This window comes from Pleurodeles waltl, chromosome 11, assembly GCF_031143425.1.
Source record: "Pleurodeles waltl isolate 20211129_DDA chromosome 11, aPleWal1.hap1.20221129, whole genome shotgun sequence".
Lineage (NCBI taxonomy): Eukaryota > Metazoa > Chordata > Amphibia > Caudata > Salamandridae > Pleurodeles > Pleurodeles waltl.
The window spans coordinates 20,111,520-20,127,478 of NC_090450.1; the positions used below are offsets into that span (position 1 = coordinate 20,111,520).

General features: G+C 41.6%; 1 protein-coding gene across 3 annotated transcripts in view; it reads right to left on the bottom strand.

Moving 5' to 3' along the window:
- Positions 1-15,959, bottom strand: part of IQCG (IQ motif containing G) — a 75,842-nt gene that overhangs the window by 31,354 nt on the left and 28,529 nt on the right. For all 3 annotated transcript variants that reach the window (XM_069212852.1, XM_069212850.1, XM_069212851.1), the window contains exons 4-7: positions 11,782-11,964; positions 11,132-11,379; positions 9,443-9,571; positions 2,251-2,332 (exon numbers count right to left, since the gene is read on the bottom strand). In XM_069212852.1, coding sequence (XP_069068953.1) covers positions 2,251-2,332; positions 9,443-9,571; positions 11,132-11,379; positions 11,782-11,910 — 588 coding nt within the window. In that variant the 5' untranslated portion in view covers positions 11,911-11,964. The remainder of the gene's footprint in view (positions 1-2,250; positions 2,333-9,442; positions 9,572-11,131; positions 11,380-11,781; positions 11,965-15,959) is intronic.

Consider the following 15,959-nt stretch of genomic DNA (forward strand, 5'->3'; position numbering starts at 1 on the left):
CAACAAGCCACAGTAGGTCAAGCTGTACTACGAACATTGTTTCAAACAACTTCAACTCCTACAGGCTGAACCACAGCTTTTGGGGAGATAACTGCTTACTAGTCTATGCACAGCATGTGTATCTGCAGCTACACATGCCATCGAACGGAAAATGTCACTTACCCAGTGTACATCTGTTCGTGGCATTAGTCGCTGCAGATTCACATGCGCCCACCCGCCTCCCCGGGAGCCTGTAGCCGTTTAGAAGTTGATCTTGAACATTTGTAAATTTATAAATATATTACTTTAAACTACATTATGTACATACGTATTCACTCCATTGCATGGGCACTGTTACTAGCATACACAACTCCTACCTCACCCTCTGCGGGGAAAACAATCTAAGATGGAGTCGACGCCCATGCGCAATGGAGCCGAAATGGGAGGAGTCCCTCGATCTCGTGACTCGAAAAGACTTCTTCGAAGAAAAACAACTTGTAACACTCTGAGCCCAACACCAGATGGCGGGATGTGCACAGCATGTGAATCTGCAGCGACTAATGCCACAAACAGATGTACACTGGGTAAGTGACATTTTCCATACATACACACACACACTAATACATACATACAAGATCTCAAGGGCTACAGGGACATGGATATATCCCAAGGATCCATCCTTTCCTCTGTGATCTGTATGTGGATACACTGTAAATATTTTGTGTCTTGGCGTAATGGATTCATTCATTCATATGCTGAAGTCTGACAACTGTACCTAAAAGTCTCCACTATCAATGACTGCCAGTCTTCCAGCCATGGGTTATAGCACCTTCCCTAAACTAAACTAAGGCTGAAGTTGACTTTTTCACAGTATGTCAACTTGATGTCAACTTGAAGCATTCTCACATCACTAACCACAAACACAATATCTTTTAGCTTTACCAATGACTCCAACATCTTTTTTTTAAATCCTGCATTTTCAAGAAAACACAAAAAACAATGAGTTAACGCCAACTTCTACAGAAAGGAAATGTTTAACTTCCTAAAGTAGACTTCTGATTAGCTGTGTAGAGCCTGGTCCTCTCACTGAGCAAAGGTAACATTTGAATCACCACTGTTCTGTGCCCAACCTTAACCTCACTGAAGAGTGTCCTTCAAGCCATCACCTCAAAGAAGTGGTGAAAGTAACCCAAGTTTATTACACCCTTGTACACCTATAGTGGTTGCCTCACCAAGACCTCATTATCTTTAAGACATGCTACACATCATAAAAATCAAATCTGTAACTTTACATCTCCTGGCTGAAAAACTGACTCTCTCCAGGGGCCAGCACAGGGATCTATGACTACACCAAAAGAAACAAAATGGAAATGAAGGGCTTCTCAATGTAAGTCCCTAAACTACAGTACAACATCCCACCACACAGCAAGCTCACATCTTCACCCCTAACATTCAGAAAATAATGGAAACCACATCTATTCAAAGAAAATCTCCACTATCAATGGAATAGTCCTGGCCCCTACCCTCCCAGGACCTATTCAGATGAGTTTAACTCTCCCTCTGCTAACAAGTTACATACAACATCTAGTATTATCTATTCACCAATAGGCAGGGGTCCATGACTTTCAGGCTAGGTTTGTCCTTTGTAAATACAAAGAGATTATATAACCCCTTGCAAATAACATCTTTTAATGAAGCAGGAAGAGAAACTTCAGTGTACCAGTATGTGCTATGTAAATGCTACTTCCCTACCTTGCAAGCACTCACACACTGGTGGCAGTCTTTTTAACTCCTGTGCCACAAAAGTCTTCACGGGGGAACGGAACTGAAGCCTTATCGAACCACTGCACCCACAGACCCTTAACTACAAATCTTGGCTTGTGACCATTAATTCATTTATTTTGCACTGTTAGATGTTTGCCTTGGTTTCCCTTGAACTCATTAGAGCCCAGCATTGAAGTTAGGGGGAAACTGAAAGGCTGTTCTGTCACCAATTAATGGGCTAACTGCAGAGGCAAGCGACAGATAGGCATGGCATGAGAAGGGGTACAATTCCAATAGTGGTACCCATAGGGAAAATAGATTTCAGCGAACCATTGCCACAAATCAAGCATAGGTCCTTCCCAGTGTACATCCTTTCTGAGGCTGGGGGTGCATGGCTAATATTCAGTTGTTGTTCCTTGGAGGATGCATAAGACAATAGGTCAAACCTGATTGATGTGAGTATCTCATGTCTATTAAAGGCTATGGTGGTTCTTCTCATTCACTAACCTGAATTTCCTCTTCCTTCTCTTTCTGGACCTCCTGCAACTCTTTCTGGAGATCTTTGATTCGCTTTCTTCCTTCCTCCTCCCTAATGGAAAAACATACCACCGCCAGTGAGTGTGTTACCAGATTCACAGAAATAACTTATCAAACAAGGAAAATATCCTCAGGTAGGATGTCAACATAATTTCTTGTATTTTGATGTTTTTCAACATAACAGAAAAAGAACAGAAGCAACATATGCACCGTAGAGCACTCAGAGATACCCATTTGTACACACAAATGTAATATATTAGGTTGGCACATGTGAAAGCACAAGTGTATGATCCAAGTGTGATAGTAGAGTATGTTGTCTTGTTTATATTCTTCTGTTCACAGAATATGATAGTTATTCTAAGGGGCGCTGCACAGGTTTCTGGGTCTGAGCCGTAAATTCCACAGCAGGTTGTGTCATGATCTGATGGGCTAGTTGGCCTGCTCGCAGCTAGAGAGAGAATTTGTAGAGGGACCCATATATCTTTGGATTGAGGAGTATGATTTGTGCCACCACCTGCTATACGATCAACAGTGGTATATTTTTTTCGATCAAATGTTCTCTTTTATACTTTTTGTTGGACTTGGCTATACCTCAAAAGCCTGGGCTATAGAGTAACATAGTTGGTAGACGTCATCTATTACAAGGGTTATTTTAAGTGTTGGTCCCTTAAAAGCACGCTACTTTTTCATATTTATATACAATGAGGGATGAGAGATGCCTTCTCATTTATAATGCACCTGACCACACTGTGCTAACATGTTGCTTTGACAGCCAAAGATGTTGTCATATCAAGAGCAATTATAACTTCAGCTAAAGTTAATAATGCAATTCAGTAAGATATAGCAGACAATCTGCATCCTCATGTCTTCCATTGAGAAGCTTTACAGGATGGAAGGACCATTTCCATTGCCCTGCATGATAGGTTTTTCCATCAAGATGCTGTTCTGAGGTCTTCAGTTATGGGTCTAAGACAGCTGGTGAACATCAGAGGGTGATGTGGTGTCTGCTAAGTCCTTCTCAAGGGAAGAGCAAATGGTCCAAGCCTTCCCAACAGCCTCAGTTCTGTCCGTCTGATGGAACTAAAAATAGTAGGGGCTTTTGGCTGTCTCCACAGCTGCCCCAATATCTTCGGTTCCCTGGTTAATAAAATAAAGCTTGAATCCATTTCGAAGGATCAGTGAAGCTCTGCAGTTGGTCCTTGGTTAGAATGATCTGCAGAGCAGCCCCTGATTCTGCTCCCACAGGACGACTAAAGAGGGGAGCGAGGAAATGAGGCATCATGGTCTCCCTTGGCCATGGACATCAAAGTGCACTCGTGGGATAAAGTTGTATTCTTTACCTTGGTATAGTGTGCATTGAGCTGCCCCACTCCATTACTGAGTTCCTTAGTCAATGCATTTCTAACACATCAGTGGGAAAACTGCAGGCCAGAGAGAATATGGGCGTTCTTTAGCCTCCAAATGCACAATAGATCACAAATTGTCCAGTGATGATCCAAACTGCACAGAACCCCATATGTATTCCTGCTTTTGCACATCCTTCGAGTAAATTACCTTTTGGAGTTATGCAGCAGATGACCTCTAGCTAGGTCATTGGAACACAGGATAAAGGGCTAAAACGAGTTCAGTTATGGGGCAGAGTACAAATTGCCCTTTCTGTGGGTTTCACGCGTGCAGTTGCTAATTGCCATACAAAACAAAGTGCAGGGGGTAACAATACGGGTAAAACTGACACAAAATCCTTTTTCCCATAATACTTTGCTTTACTGAGCACTAAAGCCGTGACCCAGCTGTGATGGAAGAACTCTCCTGATACTCAGCATCAATGTAATTCTCTAGAAAAAACATCCTGCCTCTTTTTTCCTGTGTGGTGGTTGAGAAAGTGTCCTGTTTCTTTTGTTTATGGATCCATTTTGTTTTATTTTGGAACAATTGTGTGTAAGCCTTTTCTATTTCCCTAATGTAGGCTTCTTTATTAGAGAATGTACATTAAGAGGCTCTTTTTATACATACCCCGTGCTAGCCTCAACTACTTTATTAACTAATGAGAGACTTGACCAAACTCTATGAACTAATGATAGCGCACAATTCACTGGTGAGCCATGACATGGTGCAAAGTACAAGAGGGTTTAAATGTGCAATAGATCATCAGGGGGATATCTGCTACATTTTCACACAAACCAGGGCAGTCAGCAAAGTTGCTGCCCTGGGTTGCGTGAACGATGCACAAACAAAAATGCAGCACTAAGTTATGGCGCATGTGTGCTGTCTCCTAGCACTGGTGCACAGTTTTCTGCCTAGCTCCAAAACACCAAAGTGCAAGGGTGCCTGCGTTACAGGCATGATTGTTTTTGTGCAGGAAGGAATACCTTGTAAAAAAAAACAGCTTTTGTATATGTGATACCAAAAGTAAACTTACATACCCATCTACTCTTTCTGGCGCCTTCCCAGGCTCCAACCTCCCTCTAGTATGGGAGCAATTGCCCATAGATTATCGCTGGTTGAACAGATTTAAATAGAACCACATCCAAAATGGCTACCAAGATCCTGCAAGATCTTGACATTTCATGCACCCGTCCATGATTACTAATAATCTGGCAGGTTGTGTGCAAGATGAGGGTTCTGTGAAGCTACCTTCCAGGTCTGTGACAGAGATAGGAGAGGAGGATTGAGGTAATTATTAAATCCAAAATATGGCCCAATATCAGGTTTTCCAGACCTTGTGGTGAAAGTGCAGACTTATTGCCAAAGTACTAACTTGAGACCAGAAGTCTGATGGCCTGTAGCCTACAACCCACCTGTACATTACACAAGGATGGTGCATTCCGGGTAACTATCAGTCCTGTGGCACTCGAGTATTGGTGGGCCCTAGATCTCCTTTCATCCTGATCAAACACAATATATTTTAAAGATTTTTATTAAAAGCAATGTCCTATCCTTGTACAAATAATGTGTACAGTTTTAACAATTAAAATGAAGAAATAGTGGCATTGAAAGCAACTGATAAACTTTTCCAATGAATTGCAACTTGCGTTTCAGAATTTTCTTACATTAAAAAAAAAGTATGGCGTCTGTTTAGGTACTCAAGCCCTTACTTTCTTGCCCATAGCCCAGCTGTCTCCTGGCCTATGCGAGTTTATAAGGTGGCCTCTTACCCACACTCCTCAAACTGGTACTTGGAAATCTGCCTGCGGACTTCATGAAAACGGTTTATAGCTCTGCTGGTATGAAATCTAGTCTCATGGGAATCTGCAGACTTTCCCTCTTTGTCTAATACTTATCTGTACCCAGCGTAAACACACGTTTTTGATTATTTCGAAAAAGGTATGCCTTGCAGCGAATTATATCAAATGCAAGAATTAACATATTGATCTAGTTGCACTGCCACTGCTTTCTATAAAACATTATAAAACATATATATATATATATATATATATATATATATATATGAATGACTGGTGCACTATCAAAAACTATTCTAAAGCAAACGTTGTACACTGTAGTGATTGTTTTGAAAGGGGCGGCCCATGCAATGGACATCAAATGCAAGAATTAACATATTAATTTAGTTGCATCTTCACTTATTTTTATAAAGCAATATAAAACATATTGATACTTACATATGAATCACTGATGCACTATCAAACTAGTATAAAGCAAATGTTACACATGTGCAAAAAAACTAAATGCAGCACATAGTTACAAATTATAAATATGCAGACAAACAAATGAGTATATGGAATGCAGTGGGTTTACACAAGAAAAAAAAATGCAAAGATTGTATCACATGATTAGTTCTCTGTGCAAAGAGCAAAATGGGGTATAGGCTATCTTTCGTAAATGCAGGGAGCCAAGGGCCCACGAACAATAGCGCCTCACAGCGAAGCTCATGACTGCTTCGGATCTGGGCGTTTAGGAAGCAGAAGTACCAGCACAATAGACGGCGCTGACCCTGACCCAGTTTACAAAAAGCTGTGTCAACTTTTTTAAGGTCTTAGGTTCTGTCAACAATTCTCATTACATATTATGATTTAAACATTTCTCTGTTGGAGACAACAGATTGTAAATGAAGATAAAGACATGTATTGATTTAGATGAAAATTGGAAACAGCCTTAGGTAAGACAGGCCGGTTTGTCCTTCATAACTTTTGTTATTATAGATAACTGTATCTGGTTTATGGGAGCAACGGCCTAAATCGCATTGCGCATGAAGTGATGATAATGCTGCTTTCAAAAAAGTTGTTCAAGGGAGGCATCGTAAATAGGCTCATGAGGGCAGTGAATACTTTCTGAAAGAGCCATATTGAGCTCCCTTTACAGAGTAGGTCACCTGACAGAAAAGAAAGCTATTTTAATGCTGTTTAAGAAATCCTTAACTATTGTGATCTTGAAAAAGTATTTCTGATGGATACTTCTAACTGCGCACTCCACACCCTAATAATATCCCCAGGCGTCAGACTGGATCTGGAAGGTTTAAACAGCATTGCTTCTGTGTGTCTCTGAGCGTCGCTTGGTTTGTTTAATGGTGACACAACTGATGCTGAGCCTCATGTGTAAATTCCAAACCCTACCGACTACAGGCAGGGTTATAGTATTTTTTACACACATACTTAGTCCTATTGAGATGTAAGATTGTTTGCATTGATGGCACGCACTTGCAGCATGAGATTCATTTAAGAAATGGTGGCACAATTGTTCGCTGCGGCTTTACTGCATGGACTTATCCCTACCAGTAAAACATGTAGGGTGCCAGTCTTTGAAAAACCCACTTGCAATACTTTGTTGGCTGGGCACTTGGTTACCCCACAGTATTAGGGTGGGAATGATTTACGCACCAGCGTGATTTTACTACAAAGTCTTCTGTTTTGTTTTCAATAATCAGGAGAAGCCTCTTCGACCTTGATCATCCATTGAGAGCAAGGGAGAGCGTAACCCTACATTCTCTGGTAAAATAAGGCTTTTTGGGGGGTAATATTGAAGGAAGGTTTTTTTTTTTAGACTTAATCCTCGATTTCTTGCACTTGATAGTTTGTTTGATTTAAGGTGTCTCCATAATATTTGCCGTCCAGATGATGACCCTGCACTGGTTAAGCTGTTATTAGGGTCGAAACGTCAACAGAACACATAAGTGTGGACTGTTTTTTAAGTTTTTAATGTGGACAGGGATATCCGAGGGACAGATATCCTATCACAACACATCATTTGTTCCAGTCACATGTATATTTATATATAGCACCAGAGCATGCATGTTTCTCACCTTGTCACCTTGCACTACGCCGTCACTGCGTAGGAGCACCTTCGGTATTATGATATTATGACATTCTTGTTTTGAAACTAATAAAATTGTATATAATATTCAAAGATTTTCCTTTTAAGAGGGGTTCCAGAACAATAAAAAGAGTGTCTGTGGGAGTCAAGGACAACTTTCTCCCCAGGGGGACCATTTGTGTCTGATATTGCTTTCCTCGTTCGTCAATCCAACATTCTTCTGATGTTCTTTTCTCTGCACTGGCTACAGTTTATTTAACATCAGACACTCAAAATGTGATGGGATGGGATGAATGCTTGCAATACGTCTAAGCACTGACAATCGTTCCAACCCATTGTTCTTTTGCCCTCCATGCTAGCTTGATTTGGACCCAGCCATATGTAAATTAGTCTTGATTGTGCTGCAATAGGACCAGTCCAGGTGAACTGCCAGGCCAGGTCATTCCTGAACTTGAAAACAAGCAACCCAAGACTGGTTTCACCCTCATTTTGCTAGGAAGTTTATGGAAGTGCCTCAATAAGTTTAGCTCTGTGTGGGCTCTTCCTCTGTGAGAGGCTCGGAAAGAGTCATTGCCACCAAACTGAAACCGGTCCCAGACAGGAAGTGATAAAGCTCAGTGCAGAGGCTACAGCAGAGGAGAGGCCGAACATGATTCACTTGGTTTGTGTAGGAGGGCAAGGAGACAGAGTGAAAGGTGATAGATAAGTTGAAAAAAGCAGAAATGACGAAAGACCAAAGGGTGGAATTAAATAGAGATGGATAGAAAGAGATTGGGAGAAGGAGGGCAGCTATGAAGGTGAGATTAAGATAGTAAGGAGGGAGAGAATGGTGGGGAAAGAACAGGATATGAAGAAGAGGAAATAAAGGAAGAGGAAAGACATCATTAGAAATTGGACAAGGAGATGGGAAAGACAGAATGTAAAGAAATGTGGGAGACTAGAGAAAAGGAGACCAGAGAAGAAAGAAGCAAAAGAGAAAAGTAAGAAGGACAGAAATAATAGAAAGATGGTGGAGAAAGCAGATTTTGGGGTGGGAGGGAGAGGGGAGATTTGAGTGTAGAGAGAAAAAGAGGCATGCATGGAGAATGTGAGATATGGAACGGATAGAAAATGGAAGAATTAAATAAGAAATGAAGAGGAAAAGAAAGAGGAGTGAAATATAGAAAGAAGAGAAAAGGGGGAAGGAAATAAAAAGGAAGGAATGGATGATAAAGCAACCAGAAAGAGATATGTAGACAATGAGATGACAAACAAGGAAATCCGAGACAAGGAGAGGAACAAGATGAGTGAGAGAGAGAAATGTTGTCAAGATACAGATCTGATAGGGAAAGGAGGAATGAGGAGAGGAAAGGGGGCTAGAGGGGGTTTGTGGGAGAGACAGGGCAAAGCGTAAATAGAGAAAGATAAGTGGGGAGGGTAAGGAGGAGCAAGGAGAGACGGAAAACTACAAGTGCGAGGAAGGAAATGGGGAGAAGTGAGCAAGATTGGGTGGAGGTGGATAAGGATAAGAAAAGGTGCAACGATAAGAGAAGAGTGGTACGGAGATAGCGAACAGATATCTACTATAGGTATAATGATTAGGGAACATGATGCAGTGGCTCCCAAGCCCTCTGTGCCTCTGCAATTGGTGTCTTCTAATACCAACCCTGAGGTGGGGGGGGGGGTCACTTGTTTTCTGATTTGCATCAGGGTACATGACATTCTTACTATGCTACTGATTCTGGAATCTTGCACACCACATGGGCTTGCATATTAAGTTGCTGCTTGTCTTCAGGGCACCTTTATTGACGCACATAGAAGAAACAAATTAGAGAGAACATTGTTTTTGAGCAGACTCACCGGCTGATATTTGTACAAACGCAGCTTGTGATGACTTTGACCAGAGGAAACTCACCTTGCCACAGTATTCTGGAAATCAGCTTTCTTCTCCTTTTCTCTTCCTACAGCACGTAAGAGGCTATTGAAGGTTCCTTGTGTCTTTAGTTCAGTGTGTGCCTCGTTTATCACATCAGCCACAAACTGCCTGTAGGAAGGGACAAAGTGTGAATGTGGTTTGAGATCATGAAGCCTAAAGCACTAGAAGAAACCAGCAAACAGAAGGGAGGCCAAGGACCGCTGGGAGGGATGCAAGAAGGAAGGGCAAGGACCGCTGGGAGGGATGCAAGAAGGGAGGCCAAGGACTGCTGGGAGGGATGCAAGAAGGGAGGCCAAGGACCGCTGGGAGGGATGCAAGCAGGAAGGGCAAGGACCGCCGGGAGGGATGCAAGAAGAGAGGCCAAGGACCGCTGGGAGGGATGCAAGAAGGGAGGCCAAGGACCGCTGGGAGGGATGCAAGAAGGAAGGGCAAGGACCGCTGGGAGGGATGCAAGAAGGGAGGCCAAGGACCGCTGGGAGGGATGCAAGAAGGGAGGCCAAGGACCGCTGGGAGGGATGCAAGCAGGAAGGGCAAGGACCGCTGGGAGGGATGTAAGCAGGAAGGGCAAGGACCGCTGGGAGGGATGCAAGAAGGGAGGCCAAGGACCGCTGGGAGGGATGCAAGAAGGGAGGCCAAGGACCGCTGGGAGGGATGCAAGCAGGAAGGGCAAGGACCGCTGGGAGGGATGCAAGCAGGAAGGGCAAGATTCGGGAGGAGAGTTGATAAAGATAAAGGGGAGAGGGCCATAAAACGTTAATAAGCATTTGCAAAGCCAATCAGATTGAGCTTCGATGTACCAACACAGGTAAACACAGACATTCATAATTGTGTTTACATATATGACATTCACAAATGCTGTTTATTGCATTAAAGTCAGCACTTCTGGTGTTGCCAGTCCCGTTGAGAAATTAGCAAAAAGCATAGCGTTTGTACAGAATGCACAATGCATATGGGGGGGGAGGGTTAAAGAATTTAGGGCCACATGTATGAATAATTGGAACTGCGATTCCATAATTGCGATTCTATGCGAATCGAAATTCCAAATGTAAGACACTCCATTGAGTTGTTTTTTTTGCGATTCCCGTTGGGTCGCAAATAGACCTGCCTCATTCATTTTAATGAGGTAGGCCGCAATTTGCGACCCACCGGGAATCGCAAAAATCACAGGCATGGTGGCCTGCCATGCCTGTTATTGTTTTTAGATAAAGTAATCTATTTTTTAAATGCAGACCATTTTCCTTAAAGGAAAACAGGCTGCGTTTAAAAAGAAAAAAATGAAATGTTTCAGTTTCATTTTTTAAGAGTAGGTAGTGGTCTGTGGTAAAAACGTTTTCGCATACATCCACAAAGGGGAAGGGGCTAGCACCAAGTAGGGACAGCTCAGCAAAGAGACGATCAGTAGGAGTAAGAAAAGTTGACAAGAAAGGAAAAACTGCAGATAATCCCACTGGAACACAAGCCTAGAATGAAGGCAAAGAGGTAGGTTTAACTAGTATGTTCAGCATAGGCATGGAAAGAAGCAAGTAAAACTGAGCGTGGGAGACACCAGAAGAAACTTTCAGGAGGTCACGGAAAAGATGTAACAAGTATGATGAGACTAGTCGGAAAAGGCAGAATTGTGACTTAAATAGTCTGTATGAAATGATTATATGGATCCTGTGATCTTACCGGTCTGCTTGAACTTTCTTGAGATTGTCTGAGGTCAGTGGGCTCTGCTTCATGTTCTTGATGAAGAGGTTGTTGGCCATTTTCAGCTCCCCACCAATCTCCTGGACCTGCTGACCTATTTCCGCAAGTTTCTTGGACTCTAGATGGACGGTTTGGCGAACTTCTGCCCGGGACGACATCAGCTGCTCATACTTGCACTCTAGCAGCTTCTGGGTTTTGAGAATTTTGCCTATTTCATTTCCAACAATCTACAGCAAAAAAAAACATAAAGGTCAGAGGGGGCCTAATTGTAGTCATGGGTATTATCTCCATCAAAGACTACAACCACGTGTAATGATTCATTCCTGCAGGTCTGTCTGATGAGTGCCAAAATATTTTAAATAGACTCTTATGGATGTGGTTGTGTATCCCTCCCAGTCTGGGTAGTGGGTGAAATAAAACTAAGTGATTTGCACTGTTTGAGGAATTTTCTAAAGGCAGTCTCGAGCAGGATTAGCAAAAACACTTTAGTTGAGACAGAAAGAAAACTAAGATGTGCGAAACAAAGAGAGGAACACCTCTTGTGTAGCATATGGGACATGGCTCATAAGTCTACCTCTTTCTGGAATACAAACGCTGAATGTGCTGTTATTGACAGATGGGGTACCTACAATTCCCGCGTCTGGTCTGCCCTGGTAGGACACAGGCATAATGTATCCCAGGATGGCGAGCTGGTCCAGTGTGTCTTCCAGGACGGTAGAGATGCGTAGAACATCCAGAGGTGGCAGGGCCTCCATCATAAGTCTGTGTCTGTTGAAACTGATTTCTGGGAAAAAACAGGTCCGCAGCAGTCACTGAAACGAAAAACACTGGCTGATAAAGTCTCTGTTCGAATGTTTATTAAATCTATGGAAAGCAGCACTGATATTAGGCAGAACACTTGGTAATGCTGTCGGGAAGTAATACTCCCTCTGGAATTATCCATCAGTGAAACTGGTACTGTCCTGACAGTTCCAGGTACACTGTGAACAGAGATCATATACAGATTGCAGGACCAAATATCAGTCTTTGACCAAATTTGGGGCCTGATATTCGACTCTGGTCCTTTCTCCTTGGGTTCTCTGTTATGTTTCCTAGCCATCACCCCTTTACTGCTTCAGTCGTGTTAATGTACTCTCAGATCCTGGACTCTCCTGGTGCTGCACAATGAAAGTGCTTCCAGAAGTCGAACTACATCAAATTAGGCCTACTGAGCCTTCTATTCTTCTCTAACTGGCACCTTTTTGCTTTATTGTAGCCTTTTTGTGCATTTGATGTATATGCTCTGTTGATTGGTTGTTACATCTATACAAGTGATAAATATATAAAAGCATAAATAAAAAGTGAACTGTGCAACTATCCAAAGTGAGGTCAAAACATCAAATAGTCCAAATAAGCAGTCTTGATACATTACATAGAGAGCACAGGAATTGTCATTCTATAAAGCTTCAGACTTCTTGAAACACAACAAACTAATTTCAAATCTCTCACTCTTACAGACCAAAATAGCCACATCCCTTTAAGGTCAAGTCATGATCATGCCTCGAGACTACACAAATGTTATCCATTAGCAAAACTGACATCACTGGCTTCATTAATATACCAGTTAAATGACAGGCCCTCTTTCAAAAATTATTTTTCACAGCAAAACAGATTGTTTTGATAAGTACGCCTCTCTTTTAGACTCAAACAGTCACATTTGCAAATTTGATATGGCTCCAATTGCCTGATATTCAACTCAAATTTTCATTTTATTATGTGTGGAGTCCAGTCCAAAAGAAATTTCAACTGTCTTTTTTCGTTCATGTTTTTTTTTTATAAAAATATAAAGATATCGTATATTTTAGAGTTTCTTAAATGTGTTGTATATGTTCCATTATACGAAATCTTGCTGCTCTTATAATGCTTCCAGATGACATCACTTCACACAATCGGCTGACCATGCTGTAAAAGGTTCTAATGAATTGAGAAAATCCGTCATGTAAAAAGATGGTTTTATTTTGCCTCCATTGTTCAGTTCCATTTGACAGCTGAAAATAGATGGACCTCTTTTACCAATTTCCAGAGCTATAAAAGCCTATTACAGCAGGATGGCCTTGATTCTCTCATATCTTTATGAGGCTGTGAGTTATTGCGAGCACATTCCGCAAATACAATGCTGATGTGTAAATGCTTCTATTTTGTCTGGAGGAACATTCTTATTGGCTGTAAACAGAAGATGGTGTTTTATAATTATTTACCTGAGCTCCCAATTTTGTACACTGAATTGAGAGATCAACCTGGTAAGATGCAATACAGACAGAATTTTATTTTCAAAAAGCAGCTCATTGTTTCACTCATCGATTGTACTCCTTTGGCATTTGTGTGTCTAGAGCTTTATCTGCTCTTCACAAAACTAGAGTACATTTGTGAACAATTTTGCTGGTAGTTATCATCTGTGTTCTTGTTTCTCGTGGCCCAGAGAGATCCTCAAGCAGAACACTCTTGCTTAGTTTGTCTGAATGACGAGACTGAGCTTCAAGGATTGAATTTGTTGATTTTCTTTTCAGAAGATCGATGCAGCTAACATATTTTGAGTGACTTCCATTTTCATACCTAAGAATTCCACATCTGTTTGGTTGCTATCATTGTTATACGGCTGTTGAGAGAGTTGGCTTCTGAAGTGTCTACATACCGGCGTAGCTTTTTGCTGCTCTCCTTTCCATTTTACATAAGTATCTATCTAACAAAGGAACATGTGACGCTGACAGTTTTGGAGCACCGGGCACGTTACTGCTCCCACCACCCCTCTGTCAAATTTGCAGTCATTTGTGCAACTTTGCAAACCCACATAAATGGGGAAAAAAAGGTCAGTTGACAGTAAAGTAGTGTTTTTAATGCGGATCATATTAAGCAGCAGACTGGCATGCTTTTCAATAAAAAAGAAACAGATCTTTGGTTTCTGGAATATATTCTTGCTATGGGACCGTTGTAAATTTGAACTGAGCATGTTATGGCATTCAATGTTAAAATCAAAATGTCTGGTCCCCAACTGAGCTCATAAACCCTTTGAAAACATCTTCATTTTTTTAACAAGAGAGGTGAGATTCAAAAGAAAAGGCAATAGAAAACTATCAATGGATACATTTTCAGTTAAAGTGCCATCACCATACAGCACCAGTATTTTGGTTGTTTTATCAAAATATCTGGGACGACGCCTCTGTCTTGATGAGCGAGTTCTTCAAATGCATGCTCTTCTCGCATTTGTATCCTGATCATCAAGCTGTCTGTTCTAGATTGGACAGAAATTCATCAGCGAGGTCAGAACATAACTTGTATGATTTATTGCACCTAGTTATCTTTGAATGGGATTCAGAAAGTCATCCTAAAAAGGAATCGCTGCATGTTCTACCTTGGATCCAGTTTGATGATTATTGAAAGATCTTTTTATAACCGGCAGAGCCTTCCACCATGCTTTACTCATATTTTGTTTCTATACTGCAAGTTTCTTACTAGTACAGTTATTAGTTGGCTCTCACAATCTAAACAAAATGGCAAACTTTTTAAAGTCAAAGATTAAATGTTCATTTCAGTTTGAGCTATGTTTCTGAAGCTACATGGACGTTAATGTTCAAGGAGTTGCAACCGTATCCTAAATATCGTCTCCATGAAGCGAAGCTACGACACCCAAATCTCAAAACGAAAACTTATTTGGTTGTATTGTATTGTAACTGCATTGACACAGAGGCTACTACCACTGACTAGACATTTAAGTGCTTGACGCAGGGCAGCTCTCTGCTAAAGGGACCCAAGGTTAGTGGCTAGCCCAGTGTTTTATTGGTTATTGTGATTAATCTTGTGCTCTCAATGAAACTAATTTATGCATTTACTTTAAGATTCTTTGTGGTAGATTAAATTAATAGGAGCTAGGTCTGATCGTTAGTGGGGGCTACGTGAGTTTATGCAGCTGGCTGGTGAGATTAATAAATGAGCAGGATGGGGTGCAGGGGTATTACATACAAAAGAGTTTATTATCTCTAAAATGAGGTTTCAGCAATTTGCAGAAATGCAATAATAGAGCTCACGGCAAACATTAGCATATATGACAGAGCAGGCGGTGTCCAGAGAGAGTAAGCGTGATGGGATAAAAAGTAGAAATGTATCATTCGAAGGAAAAAAGGAGAGGCAACAAACTGAAGTCAATTGATATAATGCAGGGCTTTAGGAATATGGAGGAGGCTCATTGAGGTAGAAAGTGATCTGAGAATGTGTGAGAAAGTAGCCTCTTTCTAGCCTTGTTACCCCCACTTTTGGCCTGTTTGTGAGTGTATGTCAGGGTGTTTTCACTGTCTCACTTGGATCCTGCTAGCCAGGGCCCAGTGCTCATAGTGAAAACCCTATGTTTTCAGTATGTTTGTTATGTGTCACTGGGACCCTGCTAGTCAGGACCCCAGTGCTCATAAGTTTGTGACCTATAGGTATGTGTTCCCTGTGTGATGCCTAACTGTCTCACTGAGGATCTGCTATCCAGAACCTCAGTGGTTATGCTCTCTCCTTTCTTTCAAATTGTCACTAACAGGCTAGTGACCAATTTTACCAATTTACATTGGCTTACTGGAACACCCTTATAATTCCCTAGTATATGGTACTGAGGTACCCAGGGTATTGGGGTTCCAGGAGATCCCTATGGGCTGCAGCATTTCTTTTGCCACCCATAGGAAGCTCTGACAATTCTTACACAGGCCTGCCACTGCAGCCTGAGTGAAATAACGTCCACGTTATTTCACAGCCATTTACCACTGCACTTAAGTAACTTATAAGTCACCTATAT